The sequence below is a fragment of the Mesoplodon bidens genome (assembly GCF_964165515.1).
Source record: "Mesoplodon bidens genome assembly, chromosome: 1".
Taxonomy (NCBI): Eukaryota; Metazoa; Chordata; class Mammalia; order Artiodactyla; family Ziphiidae; genus Mesoplodon; species Mesoplodon bidens.
In genome coordinates this window covers 39854923-39880228 of record NC_138176.1, presented here as the reverse complement: position 1 = coordinate 39880228, position 25306 = coordinate 39854923, and the positions used below count along the sequence as shown (strand labels likewise).

At 41.0% G+C, this 25306-nt stretch overlaps 1 protein-coding gene across 1 annotated transcript in view; it reads left to right on the top strand.

Annotated features, from left to right (window-relative positions):
* Window positions 1-25079, top strand: part of PAPSS2 (3'-phosphoadenosine 5'-phosphosulfate synthase 2) — an 85946-nt gene extending 60867 nt beyond the window's left edge. The window contains exons 8-12 of the mRNA XM_081223400.1: window positions 11814-12019; window positions 19616-19751; window positions 20805-21073; window positions 22156-22385; window positions 23194-25079. Of these exons, the coding sequence (XP_081079526.1) occupies window positions 11814-12019; window positions 19616-19751; window positions 20805-21073; window positions 22156-22385; window positions 23194-23335 (983 nt within the window). The 3' untranslated portion in view covers window positions 23336-25079. The remainder of the gene's footprint in view (window positions 1-11813; window positions 12020-19615; window positions 19752-20804; window positions 21074-22155; window positions 22386-23193) is intronic.
* The last annotated feature ends 227 nt before the right edge of the window (window positions 25080-25306 follow it).

Sequence of the window (25306 nt, the reverse complement as noted above, 5' to 3'; positions counted from 1 at the left end):
GGAAAGGAAACACTCTTGCACTGCTGGTGGGAATGTGAATTGGTAGAGCCACTATGGAGAACGGTATGGAGGTTCCTTAAAAAACTACAAATAGAACTACCATATGACCCAGCAATCCCACTACTGGGCATATACCCTGAGAAAACCATAATTCAAAAAGAGTCATGTACCAAAATGTTCATTGCAGCTCTATTTACAATGGCCTGGAGATGGAAACAACCTAAGTGTCCATCATCGGATGAATGGATAAAGATGATGTAGCACATATATACAATGGAATATTACTCAGCCATAAAAAGAAATGAAATTGAGCTATTTGTAATGAGGTGGATAGACCTAGAGTCTGTCATACAGAGTGAAGTAAGTCAGAAAGAGAAAGACAAATACCACTGAAAATTTGAAATAATTTTTGTAGCCATAGACATGTGGCCATTTTCATCTACCATTCAACAATTGCACATTTCTTGATCACCTACAATCTGCAGGTAAAATTGTTTCTATTCTGACCCTGTCTCCCAAAAGTATTTTGTTGGTTTTAATTTTCTCAAAGGTTCACAATTTCCCCCTATAGTAAAAAAAAAAAAAAAATTAGCTCTGTCTACTCAGTCCAAAAGCAAAATAAAAAATCATTTTTTAGTGTTTTTGATGATTATATAGTATGAGTTACTCCCTATATTACTCAAGGATCTATTTTCAGGTCAGTGTATTATTATTATTTTATTTCTCACTGGATATATAGTTTGGGGGGGCTGTCATAGATCCTCCAATGATAAATGTCACATCTAAATTTAAAAATGGAACCTCAAGCTTATGTTCTTGACTGGTGGCATCCAAGTAGGGTTAAGACATAGCAGCCTTGTGAGACCTGATCATTTAATGGCAAGTCTTCTGTGGCTCTGACTTTCCAAGTCAGGGCTTGAGAGCTTTTCTATATACTGCCAGCATTTATTCAGCACATAATGTGTTCTGACCCTGGTGCTTGACATAGGACATCACATTTAATCCAGATAACACCACTGTGAAGGTATTTTGTCCATATGAGGAAATAAGTATTGGGAAGGTTAAATAACTCACTCGAAGCCTAGATTCAAATCCAGGTTATCCTGGGACTGGGCATACTCTCATGTCCTGTAAACATCTGGAATTCTAGGACATTCTAAAGCAGTTCGCCTGTATACCTCCCAAAGCCTGGTTTGGAATCATCTGACAGTAGTTATAACATCACATATTTGTAAGAGACAACTTCTTGCTTAAGTTGGAGGGGCTATTGACATATGTTATAATTATTTAAAAACATAATTATTTAAAAATGCTTTTGGATTGTATTGGACATTATTCAATACAAATTCTGGTTTTACCAGCTTTTTGCTGTCACATATGCTCTATTTTTAGAAATAGCAGTAACAAAAAGCTCAGTATCTTTGTATGTTGTATGTATGAAGCTTCATAGTAGGAGTTTGTTCCTTGTCATTGTTGCTTTACTATTATTTTGGTGGAAAGTTGAAAACAATATGTTTCTTAATTTTGTTTGTATTTCTCTAGGCATGTTCCTTCCTGGTATGTACTTTAACTTTATAAGTAGTTAAATTATTATAATTAGATATGTTATATTAACTAGAAATGGTAAGGACATAACTAAAAAAAAAATCTAAATGAACCAGTTGGAATTGCTAACAGTTCATGATCCAACCAGTTTTAATAGAATAATGCTGCATTCTTCTGTTGATAGGAGTCCAAGTAACAGGAAATTTCTGGATCAGATGCAGCTGTTGTTTATAATGTTTTATTTGGCTGACAAATTAAACTTCTTTCTAAATTTCTGTTGCACATTTTGTTCCTGAGATTTTAAAAATTTACGATCCTCTCTGTTAATTACTTCTACTGAGTGTTGGTCCCCATTTTGTTTCACAAATCTGGAAATTTTTTTCTATTGCATTTATAAAACATTTTTAATTGATGAAGGATAAATCAATTTTAGATACAATTTAAAGTGGATGCACCTGGTTGGATTGTGGATGATTGTACTTCGTTTGTGATGAGTAATTATGCATGAATTTAATTTCAAGCTATGACAGTTGATAGTTATAAAACTGGGAATAAACACGTACTTGCTGCAATTCTAAACTTCTGCACTGTACCAGAAGAAAAGGGTAAAATTCTGAAGATATCATTTATCTTGAGTATTGTTTTCATCATTGCTGTTTTTCCTTGAAAAAGACGAATTAAGCAATATAAAGTATTTGGTTTTGCCCAGAAATAGTCCCAAACAAATGATAAGCATATCTACAAGGTTAAAACAACAGGCTTGAAAATTATTTAAAGCAAAAACAAGATTATTCAATTAAACATGAAGTTAAGTGTTGGACTAACTGTGGCTAAAAAACTCCGATACTCTTTTCTAAAATGAGTTAAACTGCAGTAAAATAATCAGGGTGGTTCCCACCAGAGCTGAAGCACATGATGGAAAAAGGCCGAAAGCCCGAGTCAATGTTTAAAGCTATGGAGGCTATTTCAGCGCAGAGTTAAATTGTAGGATAATTTTATGTATTAGAAATGTTGATTAAGATGATAGGGAAACCCCAGTAAATGTGCTTTTACCTGTGTGGAGTTGTAGCTACAGGTGTATGAGATCAGTTGGCACCGTTACTCGGTAGAACTCCCTTCCACAACATCCCACAGATTAGTCTCTTGACAGCCTGTCAGGTAGTGCTGTTTCCTTAGTTGGGATTTTCACTCAAGGCCAAGATGAAGGTGGATCAGAGGCTATGCTGGGCTGGAACCTAGTGGACCAAAGGAGGCGATGGCAATGAGCAAGTGGAGTATTCTTTGGATTTCAACCCAGAGTAATTGATGGAAGGCAGCATCGCAAGCACGTTGCAGGCAGAGCTGGGTTTCCGCCAACACCCAACCCACCTTTTGCTTTGCATCTTGGTTTACTTTATTTTGGTCAAGGCACTCTTTGTAAGCAGTGTGGTCGTGCTATCCACAGAAAGCCTCTTCCCAGCAACCCAGGGATATACATATTATTTATGATCCCATTTTCCAAGTGGAGAAACTGAGGACAGAGAAGGTGAGTGACACAGGCAGTAAATAGGAGATCGCTTGGCTTTGAGTTTAGTGCTCTCTGCACAGGGCTTGCTTGGACTACTCTTATTGTCTGTGAACTTTGAAACAAAGGAGTTACTTGAGTGAGGAAACTCATACTTTCTGTGTACTTACTCATACCTTCCTTCCTGTTTAGGAGGCTCCCAGAGCAGGTTGCAGGATTTTATAATGGATGGGATTTCTTTATTGCTGGAAGTTGCTGTATATATCCTGTGACATTCTTTATGTCCTGGTAACTTTTGGAGAGTACTTTAAATGTGCAAAGTGATATGCCTGTAGACTTCTGTTTCATAGCTAATGGGGGAGTATTATGCCCCAAAGAAATAGAACTCAGATCTCAGATCTTTAACTCTATCAGAAGTGGTCTAAATGTTGGATTTTGAAAGTTAGATTTAAAAGACTCAATTAATCTATGGTACATTTCCTCCAATCCATAAATAACAGCATTTGCTTCCTCTTTTGGAAATCCTGAGTTTGTAATAAGGAAGAACAAATTTTACTCCACATTGGATGTTTCTTTTACTTTAACCTTTTTATTCTATTGCTTTTACAAGTTAATCACTAAAGGTATGTTGCCTATAAACTTAAATTATACATAATGGCTCATCTCTGGGAACCCTGCCTCTCATGTGAGGAAGTTTAAGTTAAAAGACCTTTGTTTAGCTCACAGAAAACATCCTGACTAAGCCCACCTGTGAATGACCGCAGGGAGGAAGAAATTAACATCCCCTCGGAGTCTGACGGGAACCAGAAAATGTTTGATTTTATCCCCTCCCCTTTTAGTATAAAAGAAGCCTGAATTCAGGGAAGGTGGTTCTTTGGGATACGAGTCTACCGTCTTCCCGGTCTGCTGGCTTTCCAAATAAAGTTGCTATTCCTTCTCCCAACAACTCATTTCTCCATTTATTGGCCGGTGGAGCAGCAAGCAGTACAAGCTTAAACTGGGTAACAAGTTGAATGTTGTTTTTACTCACTTTCCTTTCAGTCCCTTCTGAGTCTTGAACTTGGAAACTCCCCCCAAATCTCCCTGATATTCTTTAATGTTATACACTTAATTCTGTGACCCCATTTTCTCACTGTAAGTACAACTGAAAGCCTGACATATTTGCTAGAATGTTAGGGCACCATTACAAAAGGGGAGAAACAGTTGTGTGATTTCTTTTACGTTATCTGGCTTCACGAAGAAATCATAGTCATCCCTCCCAATCTGAGGGGGGTTGGTTCCAGGACCCAATGCAGACACCGAAATCTGTGGACGCTCCAGCCCCACAGTCCAACCTCTGCATCTGCGGGTTCCTCATCCACGATTCAACCAAAGGTGGATCCTGTATAAGGTTTGCTATCCACGAGGTGGTTGAATTTGCTGGTGTGGAATTCACAGATATGCAGGGCATTGCCAACCTTTATTTTATCTAGTTGGATTTTTAAAGACTTTAAGCTTCCTAGTGTGTTGAGGTCAGGACCAAATTTTAAAAAGGGAACTCAGAAGGGAGCCACCCCCTCGGGCATGGTCCTCCAAATCACTTACTGAAGCCACCCCTACAATTTGAAACAGCCCGTTTTTCACAAACGCTCCATCTTTTGTTTTTTATTTTGACTTAAAAAAATTTTTTTATTTTATTGAAGTATAGTTGATTTACAATGTTGTGTCAATTTCTGCTGTACAGCAAAGTGATTCAGTTATACATATATATATTCTTTTTTTTTTGCTTTATAACAAATTTAATCAGTTATACATATACATATGTTCCCATATCCCCTCCCTTTTGCGTCTCCCTCCCACCCTCCCTATCCCACCTCTCCAGGCGGTCACAAAGCACCGAGCTGATCTCCCTGTGCTATGCGGCTGCTTCCCACTAGATATCTACCTTACGTTTGGTAGTGTATATATGTCCATGCCGCTCTTTCACTTTGTCACAGCTTACCCTTCCCCCTCCCCATATCATCAAGTCCATTCTCTAGTAGGTCTGTGTCTTTATTCCTGTCTTACCCCTATGTTCTTCATGACATTTTTTTTTTCTTAAATTCCATATATATGTGTCAGCATACAGTATTTGTCTTTCTCTTTCTGACTTACTTCACTCTGTATGACAGACTCTAGGTCCATCAACCTCATTACAAATAGCTCAATTTCATTTCTTTTTATGGCTGAGTAATATTCCATTGTATATATGTGCCACATCTTCTTTACCCATTCATCCGATGATGGACACTTAGCTTGTTTCCATCTCCGGGCTATTGTAAATAGGGCTGCTATGAACATTTTGGTACATGTCTCTTTTTGAATTATGGTTTTCTCAGGGTATATGCCCAGTAGTGGGATTGCTGGGTCATATGGTAGTTCTATTTGTAGTTTTTTAAGGAACCTCCATACCGTTCTCCATAGTGGCTCTACCAATTCACATTCCCACCAGCAGTGCAAGAGTGTTTCCTTTCCTCCACACCCTCTCCAGCATTTATTGTTTCTAGATTTTTTGATGATGGCCATTTTGACTGGTGTGAGATGATATCTCATTGTAGTTTTGATTTGCATTTCTCTAATGAGTAAAGATGTTGAGCATCCTTTCATGTGTTTGTTGGCAGTCTGTATATCTTCTGTGGAGAAATGTCTATTTAGGTCTTCTGCCCATTTTTGGATTGGGTTGTTTGTTTTTTTGTTATTGAGCTGCATGAGCTGCTTATAAATTTTGGAGATTAATCCTTTGTCAGTTGCTTCATTTGCAAATATTTTCTCCCATTCTGAGGGTTGTCTTTTGGTCTTGTTTATGGTTTCCTTTGCTGTGCAAAAGCTTTGAAGTTTCATTAGGTCCCATTTGTTTATCTTTGTTTTTATTTCCATTTTTCTAGGAGGTGGGTCCAAAAGGATCTTGCTGTGATTTATGTCATAGAGTGTTCTGCCTATGTTTTCCTCTAAGAGTTTGATAGTTTCTGGCCTTACATTTAGGTCTTTAATCCATTTTGAGCTTATTTTTGTGTATGGTGATAGGGAGTGATCTAATCTCATACTTTTACATCTCCCTGTCCAGTTTTCCCAGCACCACTTATTGAAGAGACTGTCCTTTCTCCACTGTACATTCCTGCCTCCTTTATCAAAGATAAGGTGACCATATGTCCGTGGGTTTATCTCTGGGCTTTCTATCTTGTTCCATTGATCTATCTTTCTGGTTTTGTGCCAGTACCATACTGTCTTGATTACTGTAGCTTTGTAGTATAGTCTGAAGTCAGGGAGTCTGATTCCTCCAGCTCCATTTTTCGTTCTCAAGATTGCTTTGGCTATTCGGGGTCTTTTGTGTTTCCATACAAATTGTGAAATTTTTTGTTCTAATTCTGTGAAAAATGCCAGTGGTAGTTTGATAGGGATTGCATTGAATCTGTAGATTGCTTTGGGTAGTAGAGTCATTTTCACAATGTTGATTCTTCCAATCCAAGAACATGGTACATCTCTCCATCTATTTGTATCATCTTTAATTTCTTTCATCAGTGTCTTATAATTTTCTGCATACAGGTCTTTTGTCTCCTTAGGTAGGTTTATTCCTAGATATTTTATTCTTTTTGTTGCAGTGGTAAATGGGAGTGTTTCCTTGATTTCACTTTCAGAGTTTTCATCATTAGTATATAGGAATGCCAGAGATTTCTGTGCATTAATTTTGTATCCTGCAACTTTACCAAATTCCTTGATTAGCTCTAGTAGTTTTCTGGTAGCATCTTTAGGATTCTCTATGTATAGTATCATGTCATCTGCAAACAGTGACAGCTTTACTTCTTCTTTTCTGATTTGGATTCCTTTTATTTCCTTTTCTTCTCTGATTGCTGTGGCTAAAACTTCCAAAACTATGTTGAATAAGGGTGGTGAGAGTGGGCAACCTTGTCTTGTTCCTGATCTTAGTGGAAATGGTTTCAGTTTTTCACCATTGAGGACGATGCTGGCTGTGGGTTTGTCATATATGGCATTTATTATGTTGAGGAAAGTTCCCTCTATGCCTACTTTCTGCAGGGTTTTTATCATAAATGGGTGTTGAATTTTGTCGAAAGCTTTCTCTGCATCTATTGAGATGATCATATGGTTTTTCTCCTTCAATTTGTTAATATGGTGTATCACGTTGATTGATTTGCGTATATTGAAGAATCCTTGCATTCCTGGAATAAACCCCACTTGATCATGGTGTATGATCCTTTTAATGTGCTGTTGGATTCTGTTTGCTAGTATTTTGTTGAGGATTTTTGCATCTATGTTCATCGGTGATATTGGCCTGTAGTTTTCTTTCTTTGTGACATCCTTGTCTGGTTTTGGTATCAAGGTGATGGTGGCCTCGTAGAATGAGTTTGGGGGTGTTCCTCCCTCTGCTATATTTTGGAAGAGTTTGAGAAGGATAGGTGTTAGCTCTTCTCTAAATGCTTGATAGAATTCGCCTGTGAAGCCATCTGGTCCTGGGCTTTTGTTTGTTGGAAGATTTTTTATCACAGTTTCAATTTCAGTGCTTGTGATTGGTCTATTCATATTTTCTATTTCTTCCTGATTCAGTCTTGGCAGGTTGTGCATTTCTAAGAATTTGTCCATTTCTTCCAGGTTGTCCATTTTATTGGCATAGAGTTGCTTATAGTAATCTCTCATGATCTTTTGTATTTCTGCAGTGTCAGTTGTTACTTCTCCTTTTTCATTTCTAATTCTATTGATTTGAGTCTTCTCCCTTTTTTTCTTGATGAGTCTGGCTAATGGTTTATCAATTTTGTTTATCTTCTCAAAGAACCAGCTTTTAGTTTTATTGATCTTTGCTATCGTTTCCTTCATTTCTTTTTCATTTATTTCTGATCTGATTTTTATGATTTCTTTCCTTCTGCTAACTTTGGGATGTTTTTGTTCTTCTTTCTCTAATTGCTTTAGGTGCAAGGTTAGGTTGTTTATTCGAGATGTTTCCTGTTTCTTCAGGTGGGATTGTATTGCTATAAACTTTCCTCTTAGAACTGCTTTTGCTGCATCCCATAGGTTTGGGTCGTCGTATCTCCATTGTCATTTGTTTCTAGGTATTTTTAAATTTCCTCTTTGATTTCTTCAGTGATCACTTCGTTATTAAGTAGTGTATTGTTTAGCCTCCATGTGTTTGTATTTTTTACAGCTCTTTTCCTGTAATTGATATCTAGTCTCATAGCATTGTGGTCGGAAAAGATACTTGATACAATTTCAATTTTCTTAAATTTACCAAGGCTTGATTTGTGACCCAAGATATGATCTATCCTGGAGAATGTTCCATGAGCACTTGAGAAAAATGTGTATTCTGTTGTTTTTGGATGGAATGTCCTATAAATATCAATTAAGTCCATCTTGTTTAATGTATCATTTAAAACTTGTGTTTCCTTATTTCTTTTCATTTTGGATGATCTGTCCATTGGTGAAAGTGGGGTGTTAAAGTCCCCTACTATGATTGTGTTACTGTCGATTTCTCCTTTTATGGCTGTTAGTATTTGCCTTATGTATTGAGGTGCTCCTATGTTGGGTGCATAAATATTTACAATTGTTATATCTTCTTCTTGGATCGATCCCTTGATCATTATGTAGTGTCCTTCTTTGTCTCTTCTAGTAGTCTTTATTTTAAAGTCTATTTTGTCTGATATGAGAATTGCTACTCCAGCTTTCTTTTGGTTTCCATTTGCATGGAATATCTTTTTCCATCCCCTTACTTTCAGTCTGTATGTGTCTCTAGGTCTGAAGTGGGTCTCTTGTAGACAGCATATATATGTTTTGTTTTTGTATCCATTCAGCCAATCTGTGTCTTTTGGTGGGAGCATTTAGTCCATTTACATTTAAGGTAATTATCGATATGTATGTTCCTATTCCCATTTTCTTAATTGTTTTGGGTTCATTATTGTAGGTCTTTTCCTTCTGTTGTGTTTCTTGCCTAGAGAAGTTCCTTTAGCATTTGTTGTAAAGCTGGTTTGGTGGTGCTGAACTCTCTCAGCTTTTGCTTGTCTGTAAACGTTTTAATTTCTCCATCAAATCTGTATGAGATCCTTGCTGGGTAGAGTAATCTTGGTTGCAGGTTTTTCTCCTTCATCACTTTAATTATGTCCTGCCACTCCCTTCTGGCTTGTAGAGTTTCTTCTGAGAGATCAGCTGTTATCCTGACGGGGATTCCCTTGTGTGTTATTTGTTGTTTTTGCCTTGCTGCTTTTAATATGATTTCTTTGTGTTTAATTTTTGACAGTTTGATTAATATGTGTCTTGGCGTATTTCTCCTTGGATTTATTCTGTATGGGACTCTCTGTGCCTCCTGGACTTGATTAACTCTTTCCTTTCCCATATTAGGGAAGTTTTCAACTATAATCTCTTCAAATATTTTCTCAGTCCCTTTCTTTTTCTCTTCTTCTTCTGGAACCACTATAATTCGAATGTTGGTGCGTTTAATGTTGTCCCAGAGGTCTCTGAGACTGTCCTTTGTTCTTTTCATTCTTTTTTCTTTATTTTGCTCTGCAGCAGTTATTTCCACTATTTTATCTTCCACCTCACTTATCCGTTCTTCTGCCTCAGTTATTCTGCTATTGATCCCATCTAGAGTATTTTTCATTTCATTTATTGTGTTTTTAATCGATGCTTGATTCATCTTTAGTTCTTCTAGGTCCTTGTTAACTGTTTCTTGCATTTTGTCTATTCTATTTCCAAGATTTTGAATCTGGGAAATAGAATCTTGGATCATCTTTACCATCATTATTCTGAATTCTTTTTCAGGTAGACTGCCTATTACCTCTTCATTTGTTAGGTCTGGTGGGTTTTTATCTTGCTCCTTCTCCTGCTGTGTGTTTTTCTGTCTTCTCATTTTGCTTACGTTACTGTGTTTGGGGTCTCCTTTTTGCAGGCTGCAGGTTCGTAGTTCCCGTTGTTTTTGGTGTCTGTCCCCAGTGGCTAAGGTTGGTTTAGTGGGTTGTGTAGGCTTCCTGGTGGAGGGGACTAGTGCCTGTGTTCTGGTGGATGAGGCTGGATCTTGTCTTTTTGGTGGGCAGGTCCACGTCTGGTGGTGTGTTTTGGGGTGTCTGCGGACTTTTTATGATTTTAAGCCACCTCTCTGCTAATGCGTGGCGTTGTGTTCCTGTCTTGCTAGTTGTTTGGCATAGGGTGTCCAGCACTGTAGCTTGCTGGTCGTTGAGTGAAGCTGGGTGCTGGTGTTGAGATGGAGATCTCTGGAAGATTTTCGCCGTTTGATATTATGTGGAGCTGGGAGGTCTCTTGTGGACCAGTGTCCTGAAGTTGGCTCTCCCACCTCAGACACACAGCACTGACTCCTGGCTCCTCAATTTGGGATGATTTGTTGTCTATTCATGTATTCCACAGATGCAGGGTACATCAAGTTGATTGTGGAGCTTTAATCCGCTGCTTCTGAGGCTACTGGGAGAGGTTTCCCTTTCTCTTCTTTGTTCTCACAGCTCCCGGGTCTCAGCTTTGGATTTGGCCCCGCCTCTACGTGTAGGTCGCCGGAGGGCGTCTGTTCTTCGCTCAGACAGGACAGGGTTAAAGGAGCAGCCTCTTCGGGGACTCTGGCTCACTCAGGCTGGGCGGGAGGGAGGGGCACGGAGTGCGGGGCGAGCCTGCAGCGGCAGAGGTCGGCGTGACGTTGCACCAGCCCGAGGCGCGCCGTGCGTTCTCCCAGGGAAGCCGCCCCTGGATCCCGGGACCCCGGCAGTGGCGGGCTGCACAGGCTCCCGGAAGGGCGGTGTGGACAGTGACCTGCGCTCGCACACAGGCTTCTTGGCGGCGGCAGCAGCAGCCCCAGAGTCCCACGCCCGTCACCTGGCTGCGCGCTTTCAGCCGCGACTCGCGCCCGTCTGTGGAGCCCCTTTAAGCAGCGCTCTTAATCCCCTCTCCTCGCGCATCAGGAAACCAAGAGGGAAGAAAAAGTCTCTTGCCTCTTCGGCAGCTCCAGAGTTTTCCCGGACTCCCTCCCGGCTAGCTGTGGCACATTAGCCCCCTTCAGGCTGAGTTCTCGCGGCCAGCCGCAGTCCTCTCCCTGCGCTCTGACCGAAGCCCGAGCCTCAGCTTCCAGCGCCGCCCGTCCCGGCGGGCGAGCAGACAAGCCTCTCGGGCTGGTGAGTGCCGCTCGGCACCGCTCCTCTGTGCGGGAATCTCTCCGCTTTGCCCTACCCAGGTATGCGGGGAGTTTCTTGCCCTTTGGGAGGTCTGGGGTCTTCTGCCAGCGTTCAGTAGGTGTTCTGTAGGAGTTGTTCCACGTGTAGCTGTATTTATGGTGTATCCGTGGGGAGGAAGGTGATCTCCGCGTCTTACTCTTTCGCCATCTTACCCGGAAGTCTCCATCTTTGAGAAGCCTCTTCTCAAAGGATTGACGCTAGAGAAACTAGTGCAGCCAACATAACCATGTTTGAGTTAGGTCTTAATGCCTTTTGCAGGAAATGTCTGGAAGAGACATTGTGCACGTTTCAGTCCCTTTTTTTTTTTTTTTTGCGGTACGCGGGCCTCTCACTGTCGTGGCCTCTCCCGTTGCGGAGCACAGGCTCCGGACGCACCGGCTCAGCGGCTATGGCTCACGGGCCCAGCCGCTCCGTGGCATGTGGGATCTTCCCGGACCGGGGCACGAACCCATGTCCCCTTCATCGGCAGGCGGACTCTCAACCACTGCGCCACCAGGGAAGCCCCGTTTGAGTCCTCTTTAAAGGAGCCCACACCTTGTATCCCACACTCATGCATCAAATGGCTCTTTCCACAGACGGAGTGATCAACATGAGCATCCCCCTCGTGCTGCCCGTCTCTGCGGACGATAAGACACGGCTGGAAGGGTGCAGCGAGTTTGTCCTGACACACGGAGGACGGAAGGTGGCTATCTTACGAGACCCTGAATTCTACGAACACAGAAAAGAGGAGCATTGTTCCCATGTGTGGGGCACAACCTGTGCAAAACACCCCTACATCAAAGTAAGTGGCATAAGCTTTGGAAGGTCTTTCTTTCAACTCAGGATAAAAATAATTCTTTTTAATTCCTTTGCGAAGGACTTAGAAAAACTGGGGTTAGGTGGAAGAATGCGTTTCTAAGGGAGGTCCTGCAAGCTTTGCCTGGGGACATGTTTTTAGATAGGGCAAGGAAATGACTTTCCGTTGGAGGGCTGGTCTAAACGGTCTCTTGAGCCCTTAGATCCTGTGATGGCTGTGACTCCCTCAGCTAAATGGGAAACAACTGGACTGGGGAGATAATTTAGTCTAACATCATGAGGGGAGAACCAGAATCATAGCTGTGCTATGCACAAAACCACAGCCAGAGCTTGCAGCCCTGTCCATCTTGAAATTCACAAGGGAAGTCAATTTCTTCATACAGAATGGATCCAACTAACCTCTGGAAAGAGACTGCAAGTTCATGCTCTGTGGCTGTTGTGCAGAGGGGGGTGGTGGGTGACGTTTCAATAAACAAAAAACACAGATAGCAGCAGAGTTTCCAGAGGGAAAATACCACATTTTCATCAGTGGATATTTTTCAGGTTGAAAAATGTGTTCATCTGATTAGGATTATTTTGGAGTCAATCTGCCTAACGGCAAAATAGACTAAAACTCCTCAACCTCCTTCACAGCTTCTAATTGTTGTTGGTGATGGGGTGGGATTGCAGGGAGTGGAATTGCTGGGTGCGGTTCATTTCCCATAAAGAAAAATATGTGAAATTGAATGCAAAAGCTATCCCTTATTGGAGATTAGAGCATTAGGGTTGAAATTTAAAAAGACATATACTAGTGATTCCCTAGCTGGAGTAACTAACTTTCAGAAGGTTCAAAGGTAATAGAGAACAATCTGAGACCCAGGAGACTCTAAAAAGCCTTGTGGTTGGACAAGGCACGTCCTCTCTCTTGTCCTCAGTTTCTTCATTTATAAAAGGAGGGGGCCAGACTCAGCAACTCTGAGATCTCTTCCAGCTCTGTGACTGTACACAATGGATATTTGAATAAACCTGTTCAAATCTGTCAGACAAACTTCCCTTTGGTTTGGTTTTGTTTTTTTCAGTTGTGAAATGTTGCAAAGTAGGGAGGGGCTTTTGCAAGTCCCCTGGTGGAACACAAGAGGTCAGTGGGGGAGCAAAGCAGCTTTTCATCTATTGGACACAACTAGCCACCCTGCAGATAAGCTCAGAGCCATCTGAACATTTTCTCTCCAAGAGGCTGGGAGACAGGCCTTGAAATTACTGGACAATAGCTATTTGAGGAATTGTGTTCTGAGCCTTAATAATATCTTTGTCTCATTCCTTTTCTGATCATAATCCTTTAGGTTTGGGCTCTTATCTGCACTCAGTGACCTAAAGAATAGTGGCCTTTCTTCATGCCAGCTCAAATGTTTCCACTCTTTGGGGCTGACATCCACATATACATGGTTAGCACTAAAAGAAAAAAAAAAATTCGAAGGAAGCTCTTAAGCAATTATTTTTATCTGGTCTTGCATCATGTGCTGGCAGTTGGAGGTCAGAATTTTTTAGATGGCAGGGAGAGTGGTGGTGTGATTTGTGTTCTTGAAAATATAGTCAGTGACTCTGTAGCATTAGGTCATTAGAAGGACTCTGTAAACATTCCCAGTGAGCTAATGGTGAGAAATGGGCCATGGATAACCAGAGAGAAAACCACTCACCCTGTATAAGCTACACCTGGGGCACTGAAGGTGTGTTTATGGGAAAGGAACTGTCTTCACTGGACATTTTTTAGCACCTTGAAATTCACAGTAAAACTTAAACATGGTTTTTTGGTTTTAGAACCCCAAACCTTTCAACAGTAATTCCTTCCAAAAGTAATTATGGGCCTTCTTGTGTTTCCATGTGGCGCTGGGAGTTATATTTGCATGGAAAATGGTCAGAGTCACCGAGAAAACGGTCTGCCTCTGTTGCATAGCCCCTCACTGCAGTTACCCTGACCTTCCACTCAAATCCTCCCAACCCTCTCTTTCACTAAATGGAACCACGTGACGTGCCACAGATGTGAGCATGAGGAGAGGAGCGGGTGAAACTTGTAAAAATAATGCTTAGTGGAGCCCCGTTGCCTTTCCTCCATGGATCTCAAAGCTTTTTCAAATGGTAATTATTTCTCATGATGTTCCTGTGAAGCACCTAAGAATCATTACTCCCATTTTACAGATGTAGAAACCAAGAGAACAGAGTATGCCTTCCCAGTGAAGGATAGGAATGAGAGTTTCTATATCCTTTAGCCCTTCAATGGAGACCACATCGTTAGTTGGAGCAACAGAATCACCTGGGGAGCTTTAAAAATTACCCATGACCGGATCTCTCCCTCACAGACTTTGATTTAATTGGCTTGGGCTCAGTTCTGGGTGTTGTGGGTTTTGAAGCTCCCTGTGATTTTAATGTACTGTGAAGGTTGAGAACTGTGGCATTAGATAATTATCCGCAGCTGTTTCTTGTGTGGCTCCACCTGGATATATCCTGCAAGCATCTCGCACTCAACATGGGCAACTTCACCCCAGCCTTGTCCCCTCCCCAGTGTCCCTCACCTCTGTGAACAGCTCCGCCATCCAAACAGTGGCCCATGTCCAAAACCTAGATATCATTCTTTTTTTCTTTTCTTTTTTTATCATAAGATCAACATTTATTTTCCATAATGAATTTCCTCAGTTTTGAGTGTACATCTCGTGGCATTATGAAAAAATATATATTTTCTATGTTATTTTCAAAGTATTATTTTTTAAATTGAAGTATACTTGATTTATAATATTGTGTTAGTTTCAGGTGTACAGCAAAGTGATTCAGTTATACCTGTGTGTGTATTCTTTTCCATTATAGGTTATTACAAGATGTTGAATATAGTTCCCTGTGCTATACAGTAAATCCTTGTTGTTTATCTACTTTATATACAGTAGTGTGTTTCTGTTAATCCCATACTCCTAATTTATCGCTCCCCCCCACTTCCCCTTTGGTAACCATAAGTTTGTTTTCTATGTCTGTGAGTCTGTTTCTGTTTTGTAAATAAGTTCATTTGTGTTATTTTTTAGATTCCACAAATGAGTGATATCATGTCTTTCTCTGACTTACTTCACTTAGTATGATGATCTCTGGGTCCATCCATGTTGCTGCAAATGGCATTATTTCTTTTTTAAAAAAATGTTTATTTTATATTGGAGTATAGTCGATGTGCAATGTTGTGTTAGTTTCAGGTGTACAGCAAAGTGATTCAGTTATACATATATCTATTCTTTTTCATATTATTTTCCCATATAGGTTATTACAGAGTATTGAGTAGAGTTCCCTGTACTATACAGTAGGTCCTTGTTGATTATCTATTTTATATATAGCAGTGTGTATGTGTTAATCCCAATCTCCTAAATTACCCCTCCCCTTGCCACCTTTGTCCTTTGGTAACCATAAGGTTATTTTCTAAGTCTGTGAGTCTTTCTGTTTTGTGAATAAGTTCATTTGTACCTTTTTTAAAAGATTCCACATACAAGTGATATCATATGATACTTGTCTTTCTCTCTCTTACTTCACTTAGTAGGATCATCTCTAGGTCCATCCATGTTGCTGCAAATGGCATTATTTCATTCTTATGACTAATATTCCATTGTACATATAAACCACACTGGATGTCATTCTTCCTTCTTTCTTCTCCCTTGTCCATTCAATCACCAAGTCCTAACAGTTCTGCCTCCTAGGTATTGCTTGAAGTTGTTCACTTCTGTTGCAACTTGGTCCAGGGCACTTAATTTCTTCCCTGTCTCTTGCCCTACTCCCCTCGAAGCCCCTCTCCAATTCTTCAGCTAGAGTGGACCGTTCAGGCTTTATTTGGGAGCTCACATAAAGCTATGACTTCACCTTACCACCTCTAACCACCACCGCCCAAGATATTCCCCTCCAGCATCTCGGCTGGTCACTATATCATCCTCTGTCACACTTTTGCATGTGCTGGTCCCTCAGCCTAGGTCACTGTTCCTTCCACCCCTGCCTCCTCACTTTCTTTGTTCCACCTTCCCACCCTCAGCAGCTCCTCTCCTTCTGATGTGCACGTTCCCTCTTCCTCTCTAGGTTGTTTATTTCCACTCTTCCTTTCCTTGCCCTCTTTCAGCCTGTTCACCATAGCTTTCTTAGTCTTCATCCTAGTGTTTGAGCTCACCCTCTCTCCTTTTTGCATTCCTGTTGTCTGTGATTCCAAGCCCCGTTCCTCTTTCACTGCTTCACTAGACTCACTTAAAGCCTGTTCCTCACACGTGTGTCCAGTTCTGCAAACTCTAGCTGTGGTCCCACACCTGCCTTTGGCAGGAGGCTTGGAAGGAAATGGGGACTTATGGGAAATTAGAGCCACTGGACCTCCCTTCCTGATAGCTGGACCACAGTTCTGGGGACAGTTGAGCCACCTTGGGGACAGAGATGCTCTCTGTCCCTCCTGATCCCAGAAATGCCAAAAGCATAGTTTCAGCATTGTTCTCCAGATATATTTTTAGGCTGGATGGTGAATGAAACAGGTTCAATATTGCCTTTGCCAATAGAACAATGTACGGTGGACCCCTTGTGCCCAGAATGAGTTACTGCATGCCCAGGGATTTGGGGTAACTCTTTCAAAATTTTATCTGCAGTTTAAGCAATGAGGAGAAAGTAAATGTCTAGGTATGGGTATTTGACAATATTCTTGTTAAGTGATTTTCCTGAGCACAGAGTTTAGAAGGGGGGCCATGAAAAAACAAGCAAATCCCTTGCAAATCACCCTTTCTCTACCCAGGGTTTCCTTTGTTTCGGGGGCTGTCCTGTGCAATGTAGGATATTGAGAAGCATTCCTGGCCTCTAGTCACTAGATGCCAATAACACACCCTTCCCCACTCCAGTTGTGATGATCACAGTTGTCTTCAGATAGTGTCAGACGTCGCCAGGAGAGGCAAAATTGCCCTCTGTTGAGAGCCCTGGCTCTAGCCCAACCTCCCATTCCCTGAAAACCTCTGGAATGCAAGTCATTGTAAACTCCAACATCTGGCCGTGACAGGAAATTGAACCAGGGGTATACCATCACCACCTTGATGTCTTCTGAATTGGTGTCATAAATCAATCAGCTTTCTCTCCCCTTTTCTTGCCTCCCTCTTTTCTGCTGACATTACAGGCTGGCTACCCTGTCCTTGGACACTGCAAAAGGCAGTTATGGAATTTGATCAGGGGAATGACTGCACAACTATGATTTGACTGAGAAGTAAGACGTTCTGCAATGTTTGTCTCAATGACTGAGGAGAGATACCTGCTCTCAGTCGTGACTTGTGGCACTGCAGCGTCATATGGAACATATTTAAGCTTATAGAAAAAACAAAAGGTTGTCATGTTTTTCTTTGTTCAGGTTGAGATAAGAAGAACACATAACAATGTATAAGTTTCAGATGTACAACATAAAAACCATGGTTAGATGTCACAAAGTAGGTGGCAATGCATTACCCATATGTGTGTTGTCAGGCCTGGGGCCCCTTCCATCCATCCTTGTCAAGGAAAGTGCCAACCCTCTCCTTTCATCAAACACTGTCAGGCTTTTCTTTTTCATTACTTTGACCATTCTTCACACCAGGTTCACACCTAATATTTGTGCGACCCAGGGTAACAATAGGAGCTGAAGCCCGATACCATATCTAAAAGTTACTTATCTAACTAATAAACTTAAATATGTTTTATCTTTCTACTTTGGCAATATGCCTTCATCACAATCTGGAAGGCCAGGTTCAAATTTAGGCTTCTTGGTTCTGTACCAGAACATGGTAGTGTGTGGACAGTTGGCTCTTGGCCTGCAGCCAACCCTTCCTTCTCTTTCTATGCTTGGCCTTGCCCCATGCCGTGGAGGCCCTCTGGGTCTGCCTGTGGGCACCCCAGGCTGAATGTCCCAGGTACACATCTCATGGTGGAGAGTAAATGCAGACTCCAGGTGGGCCTGCCCACCAGGGTTTCCTTGCCCTGACAGAAGGGGCACAATTGAAGACGCCAGAGTTGGGCCATCTAAAGTGTGGGACAACGTATAGATGGTTCTTTCTAAAAGTCTCCATGTTCTGTTCCTTACCCACCCTTTCCTGAAGTCACTTTTTCAACTGAGACTGGGTATCGAAAAGTAGAGTATTTATAGTGACCTCAGTGAAAAATGAGTCTTGTCATCTGTCTATCATCTATCTATCTACCATCTATCTATTTACTTATTTAGGTAAAAAACATGTAACATAAAAATTACCATCTTATCCATTTTTAAGTGTACTATTCAGTAGTGTTAAGTATATTTACATTGTTGTGAAACAGATCTCCAAAACTTTTTCATCTTGAAAATCTGAAACTCCATACCTATTAAACAACTCTTTCCCTTCCCCAGACCCTGGTATCAACCATTCTATTTTCTATGAAGTTGACTACTTTAGATACCCATGTAAGTGGAAAAATACAGTATTTATCTTTTTGTGAATGGCTTTTTCACTTAGCATAATGTCTTCAAGTTTCATCCCCCTTGTAGTCTCTGGCTGGATTTCCTTTGTTGTGAAGGCTGAATAATATTCCATTGTATGTATATCATTCACATTCATTGTTCATCCATTCATCTTTCAATAGATATTTGGGTTGCTTACACCTTTTAGCTATTGTGAATAGTGCTGCTATGAATATGGTTGTGCAAATCTCTGTGAGACATTGCTTTTAATTCTTTCGGATATATACCCAGAAATTGGATTATTGGGTCATGTGGTAGTTGTATTTTTAATTTTTTGAAAAAACTCCATACTGTTGCACCATTTTATAGTCCCACCAACAGTACACAAGGGGGTTCTCCACATCCTTGCCCACACTTGTTATTTTCTGTTTTTGATAGTAGCCATCCTAATGGGTGTGAGGTTGCATTTCTCCAGTGATGAGTGATGTTGAACATCTTTTCATATCCCTGTTGGGTTGGCCATTTGTACATCATATTTGGAGAAATGTCTGTTAAAGTTGCTGATTTTTAAATTAGGTTATTTAATCTTTTATATCAAAGAAGAATATCCACATGATAGAAAAAGGCTATTCAGATACTCTTCCCTTTTCCAACAACCTATCTGTAGTTGAATTTTCTTTACATATTTCAGCCAAAATAACATATTGTCACAGAATAAATGCAAAAGTAGATACGAGAATCCAGCTGCCTTCTATTAAGTCAGATAATGAAGAGATTTGCAAACATGTAAAAAATGCCATTTTTCTCTTATGTTTTAGGAAAATATTTTTCAGTAAAAAATAAAATTTTTATGTTAATATTTAATAGACTTATTATTGTTAGTTTTAAGTCAATAAATATTTTTAAGGGAATTAAGTTTTAATTTCTAATACAGAAAATTATAGATATAACCAATATAAACAAAAGCTCTTTGCAGGTCCTCAATAATTTTTAAGAGTAATAAAGGATTTGAGAGACCAACAAGTTTGATAAATACTGTGCTTGAAATGTTGAAGAACTGAAGGCAGTTCTTCAAGTAAGCCAAGATTGGTTCAGAAGAAAAAATTTTAGATAAAATGGAAAACAGTATTAATCACTAACAACTTTAATAAACGGTCTTTCTAGATGGTGATGGAAAGTGGGGATTGGCTGGTTGGTGGTGACCTTCAGGTGCTGGAGAGAATACGGTGGAATGATGGATTGGACCAATACCGCCTGACACCTCTGGAGCTCAAACAGAAATGTAAAGAAATGAATGCTGGTACGTAGCCTGGCTCTACGGCATTTGTTAATACTCCTAACCCTCCTCTGCTTACAGAATTAAGGATTATCAGGAAACAGCATGTTTATAGTTTTGAAAAGCTGAAAACTATTATCATCTTCTATTGATATGTCTGTTGATATGGAAACACGTTATAAAGTTGAACTACTGCAATATTATGCAGTAGTTAAAAATATGCACTGACCCAGAAAGATACCCAAAATATATCTATTAAGTAAAAAAAGCAAACTGCAGAACGGTATGTATAGAATAATTTTGGAAAACAAAATAAAATGTAATAATTGCTTTAAAAACTCAAACCTACTTCTGTGTATAGCAGAAATCTCTGGCAGCATGCGCACCAAACTGCAGATGGCAGCGGCTACCTCTAGGGGTAAAGCGGGACCAAGGGGAAGGGAAGATTTTCACTTTACATATTTTGAAAAAGAGAGAGAAAGATGTAATGATAGGATGATGGATGATTTTTAAATTCTATTTTGGGCTTTTCTGTATTTTCTAAGTTTTCTATGATGGATATATATTAATTTATTTCATAACCAGAAAGAAAAATTAAGGCTCTCAGGAGTTCATCACTAATTGGAGTAGTTTTGAAGATTTCCCTAAAGTAAGGAGAAATATTTTTATATCTTTAAATTGTTAAACTTTTGCACAGACCCCAGAAAACATTCCTTATCAATATTCACTTTCCAGGGAAATGAGGCTGGAGCAGGGTGCAAGAGGACTGATTAATACTGGCCCCTGCCTGAGCCTTGGTTTGTAGGAAAGGTCCTGGCAAGAAATGTGTTAATTTCTGAGTCAGGCTCTCCCTTTAGGGCTTCCAACCTTTGTGTCCTATTCCTGTCTAAGCAGTCTGGCACTGGTTGGTACCTTTGGAGTAACACCCCTAAAGATCAAGGTGGATTCTCCAGCCGGCCTTAAAAGCAAGTGGATGTAACAAGTTCAATGAACAATAAACACAGCTGCATCTTTTCCTTTCTGTTCTTGCAGACAGTGCATGCCTTTGACCTTGGTGTTTCTGCTTTCCTTTCCCAGACGCAGTGTTCGCATTCCAGTTGCGCAATCCTGTGCACAACGGCCATGCTCTGCTGATGCAGGACACCCGCCGCCGGCTCCTGCAGAGAGGCTACAAGCACCCGGTCCTCCTGCTGCACCCCCTCGGGGGCTGGACCAAGGATGACGATGTGCCCCTGGACTGGCGGATGAAGCAGCACACAGCTGTGCTCGAGGAGGAGGTTCTAGATGCCAAATCCACCATCATGGCCATCTTCCCATCTCCCATGCTGTATGCTGGCCCCACAGAGGTGAGCAGCTCCCTGGGCTGGGCTATAGGACTCAGGAGTACAGCATCTAATTTTACTTAGAAGAGCCAGTGAGTTTCTGGGATTCTTCTTCACGAGCAGATTCTAAAATCTTCTGGTCTCTTTACTTTATCCAACTTAATTATGTTTCCATATAGTATTTGTGAAAATGCTAGGAACACCAAATCAAACCTGTCACACACTGCCTTTGAGACTGTGGAAGTTGTTATGTGAACGAGGTGTTTGATACAGCTTACCTGGGTTAAAGGGCAAGATGTATCTAGCCCAGTATTTCAGCAGTTCCAGTTTCTCTTAAGTGATTCACCATGCTCGGTGAGCGATATTAGAAGGGAGAAGATGTCTTTAAAACCTTAATGTCTCCCTTTCATCATAACACACTGAGCCTATCAAACAGAGACTTTCTTTGTCCCACTGCACCACCAGTGTAGTGGATTTCAACAAGTTTACAGGAACTATGATGAATTGAAAAGGTCCCATCCCTTTGGAATGCTCCAAACTGAGTTTAATGAATTAATTCTCTTCAACCAGATCAAACTTCCAGGCCCCTGGTTCTCTTCCCCATCCTTTATATTTCTATCTGAGCTCTAAAGAGGGCAACTTATTTTGAAATCCCAGTGCTGTGTCGAAATGGAATCAATGTCTGCATATGAAGGTTAATTTGCTCATTACTGGCAGTCAGATGGTAAGAGATATTGGAGTTTGCAATTTCCCTTAAACAGTGATTTATTTTGAATAGGGAGGAGCTGGAAAGTAAAATCCACATAGTTCTGTGGAACAGTAAGATCTGAGTGTTACTGGTCTGTTAGTCTGGAGAGATTCGGAAATATAAATTCATGGTCTAAGAGGGAGGATTCTTATCTTTAAAGCTCCTATATCCTACCCAATATAACCAAAAAGATGACAAGAGCAGGAGTCTTGGACACCTCATTGACCTCCTTGCAATTATTCGTTGACCCACATCGCTGAATTACTTTTAAAGCAGAATAAAGGGGTGTCTCCATAAACAGGGACCCCACAGGATTGGCCAGTGATGACCAGCATGTCCTTTATGTGATGTTTCCTAGGTCCAATGGCATTGCAGGTCCCGGATGGTTGCAGGGGCCAATTTCTACATTGTGGGCCGGGACCCTGCAGGAATGCCCCACCCTGAGACCAAGAAAGACCTGTATGAACCTACTCATGGGGCCAAGGTCTTGACCATGGCCCCTGGCCTCACCTCTGTGGAAATCATTCCATTCCGAGTGGCTGCCTACAACAAAGCCAAAAAAGCCATGGACTTCTATGATCCAGCAAGGTAGGTTTTCAGAGGAAAATTCTTATTTTTTTCTTTTCTTTTCTTTTTGCGGTACGCGGGCCTCTCACTGTTGTGGCCTCTCCCGTTGCGGAGCACAGGCTCCGGATGCGCAGGCTCAGCGGCCATGGCTCACGGGCCCAGCCGCTCCGTGGCATGTGGGATCTTCCCGGACCGGGGCACGAACCCACGTCCCCTGCATCGGCAGGTGGACTCTCAACCACTGCGCCACCAGGGAAGCCCCAGAGGAAAATTCTTTAAATCAACATCTGTACAGCTGGAATGATGAGGCAAAATTTTGGAGAGCTCCCCAGTGCGTCTCCACATGCTCCTAATCGGAATGAGAGTCCCTTGAAAGCTAAGACCTGGTCTTGCACATTTCGTGCCCCCTAAAGTTGTAGCACAGCCCCTTGCATATAGTAGATGGTCCATAAATATTTCTTTTTTAACATACATTCCTTGAGCATGCAGTGAGTGCCTGGCACATTATGTGAAAGGAAGTAAACACAGAAAAAGCTTTCAATGAGCATTTATAGAGCACGCACCACGCTCAGAGCTCACGCAAGTAGGCGGAACTCATAGAAGACGCTTCCCATGAAGTGAGTAGGTACACAGTACTGAATGGGTAGCTGCCATGATTTCCCTTTCTTCTGCCTGTTCCTTTACTGAAGATTTAGTGAATTGCTTATTTTAGAAGATGCAGCATTTTACAGAAAGAAAAAATGTGGTCTCAGAACCCATCCTACTCCTGGGATCTTAAAGGTAGATGTTACTTACCTATGCTGAGTTCTTTGTTGCTACCCTGTGACAGGCACAATGAGTTTGACTTCATCTCAGGAACTCGTATGAGGAAGCTGGCCCGGGAAGGAGAGAATCCCCCAGATGGCTTCATGGCCCCCAAAGCATGGAAAGTCCTGACAGATTATTACAGGTCCCTGGAGAAGAACAACTAAATGCCCTTCAGCACCAGAGTTTCTTTCTGAAGTGCTCTGTGATTTCTTTTTCTATTTTTGTGATTAGATGCTTTGTATCCAACTGCTTCTCAATGACTGACTTTAAAGTTAATGTTTTATAATGAGGTAAAAATGTTCTCTATAAAGTCAACATATACACACACACACACACACACACACACACGTGTGTGTGTGTATATATATAAAGTAAAACTGAAGACCAAACCTTAGCAGGTAAAAGCAATATTATCATTTCAGAATGAAATTAGTTGTATTTTCTACCATATCTGAGCAGTAGGTCCCAGATTTCGTAAAGCTTTGACCATGTGTCTAGTTTACTTGCCAAAAAGTAAAGCATGTCTCCCAGCTTAAGTCTTGCCAACCTGCATTCTCCCATGTCATATACCAGTAGTAAAGGAAATGAGATGGGCAGCCCCTTCTATACAGCTGACAAAAAAAAAAAAAAGAAAGAAAGAAAATCTCACCCCAAATGAGGAGTGGCTCATGTCAAGATTCTTGCTAGTATTTCCCTCGTGCCTGTATCCAGCCTTACTGCCCAGTATCTTAGGTGCTGAACTATGACCTGACTGGAGAAACCAAATGTGTGAAAATGTGAAGTTAATCTCAGAGGTCTATGCAACCTAGTTCTGCCATGGAAGTTATATTATCTAATAAGAGAAATCTTAATATTTTTCTGTGAATAACGTAACTCCAGTTAAACGGTGTCTTTTAATTATATAGCGTACAGGGCTTTGATGAAAAGATTTGCACCTAGGCCTCAAACAATCTGGCAATGTTGTGGAGAGTTAATTTTTCTCCTCTTTGCTGTGGTCATTGTGTCTATGGAGAGGCTGCGCCTATTACCTGCAGTGGCATCAGCTGTGACCAAAAACAATTCAGACCATCAGACTAGCGAGCTGCTGGAACCGGACAAAAATGCAAGAAGCTCCAACCTTTTCATCTTACAGGTGACCAAACTAAGACGATGCACAAGCACAGGCTTCATAAACTAATGAGTACTGTAACAAAAGTGCCAAATTGGCATTTTGGAAGTACTGGTGGCACTGAACGAGCACCCAGGCCACTTGACTCCCAGGCTGGTGCTTTGTCTACCCTGTACAACACAGGAGCTGGACCTGGTTTCCCTCAACTGCTTAACAAAACTCCTTGAACAGAGGGCACTTCTTGGATGCTGTAAGGTCCGGAGTTTCCTATACCCAGCTGATTTTACTGCAGTTGAAAAAAATACTTTCCCAAAGACTCATGCTGTTCTGAAACATTCAACCTCTGATGGCTTTACTTTCTGGGAGGCAATCTTGAACCTTCTGTATAATTCCTTTTTACTAAGGAATATATGAAGAAATAGTACCTTTTGTACACAGGTCTCTCTGGAAGAGACTTAAGACTGGAAAGAGAAAACATTTTTTTTTCATACTGTTTTTTTAAATGCTAAACCAAGCTAATGAAAGTTCTTTTGAGAATAAATCACAGTGGCCACAGCAAAGTATGACTATCTTTAATAGCACAGTGCCTATATTCATTTAATCAGAGGTCCTCACTACTGCCTTTTTTAAAAAAAGCATATTTATTGAAAACATGAGACAAGATGTAGGTGCCTTAACCAATGTTATTTTATGATTTTTAAAATATATTTAAAACTGCTCTTCTGCTTGAGTACCACTTAGTGCAAATGATTATTTCTATGTACAACTGATGCTTGTTCTTATTTTAATAAATTTCTCAAAATGAAGGCTGAGTCTTTTCTGCATCTCGTATCAAGTGTGCATTGACATCTGTTGGTTGAAGCCCTTGTGACTTTGTATAACTGGAGAGAAACAGCAGCTCTCTTTCAGGCCATCATTAAGAGGCTGTTTACCCTTGTTCCTGTCATCTTTTAAACTGTGCTCTCCATGTGAATGACACGTGGTTTCAGCCAAGCACTACAGTTCCTCAGGGACCTCACCCCAGGAT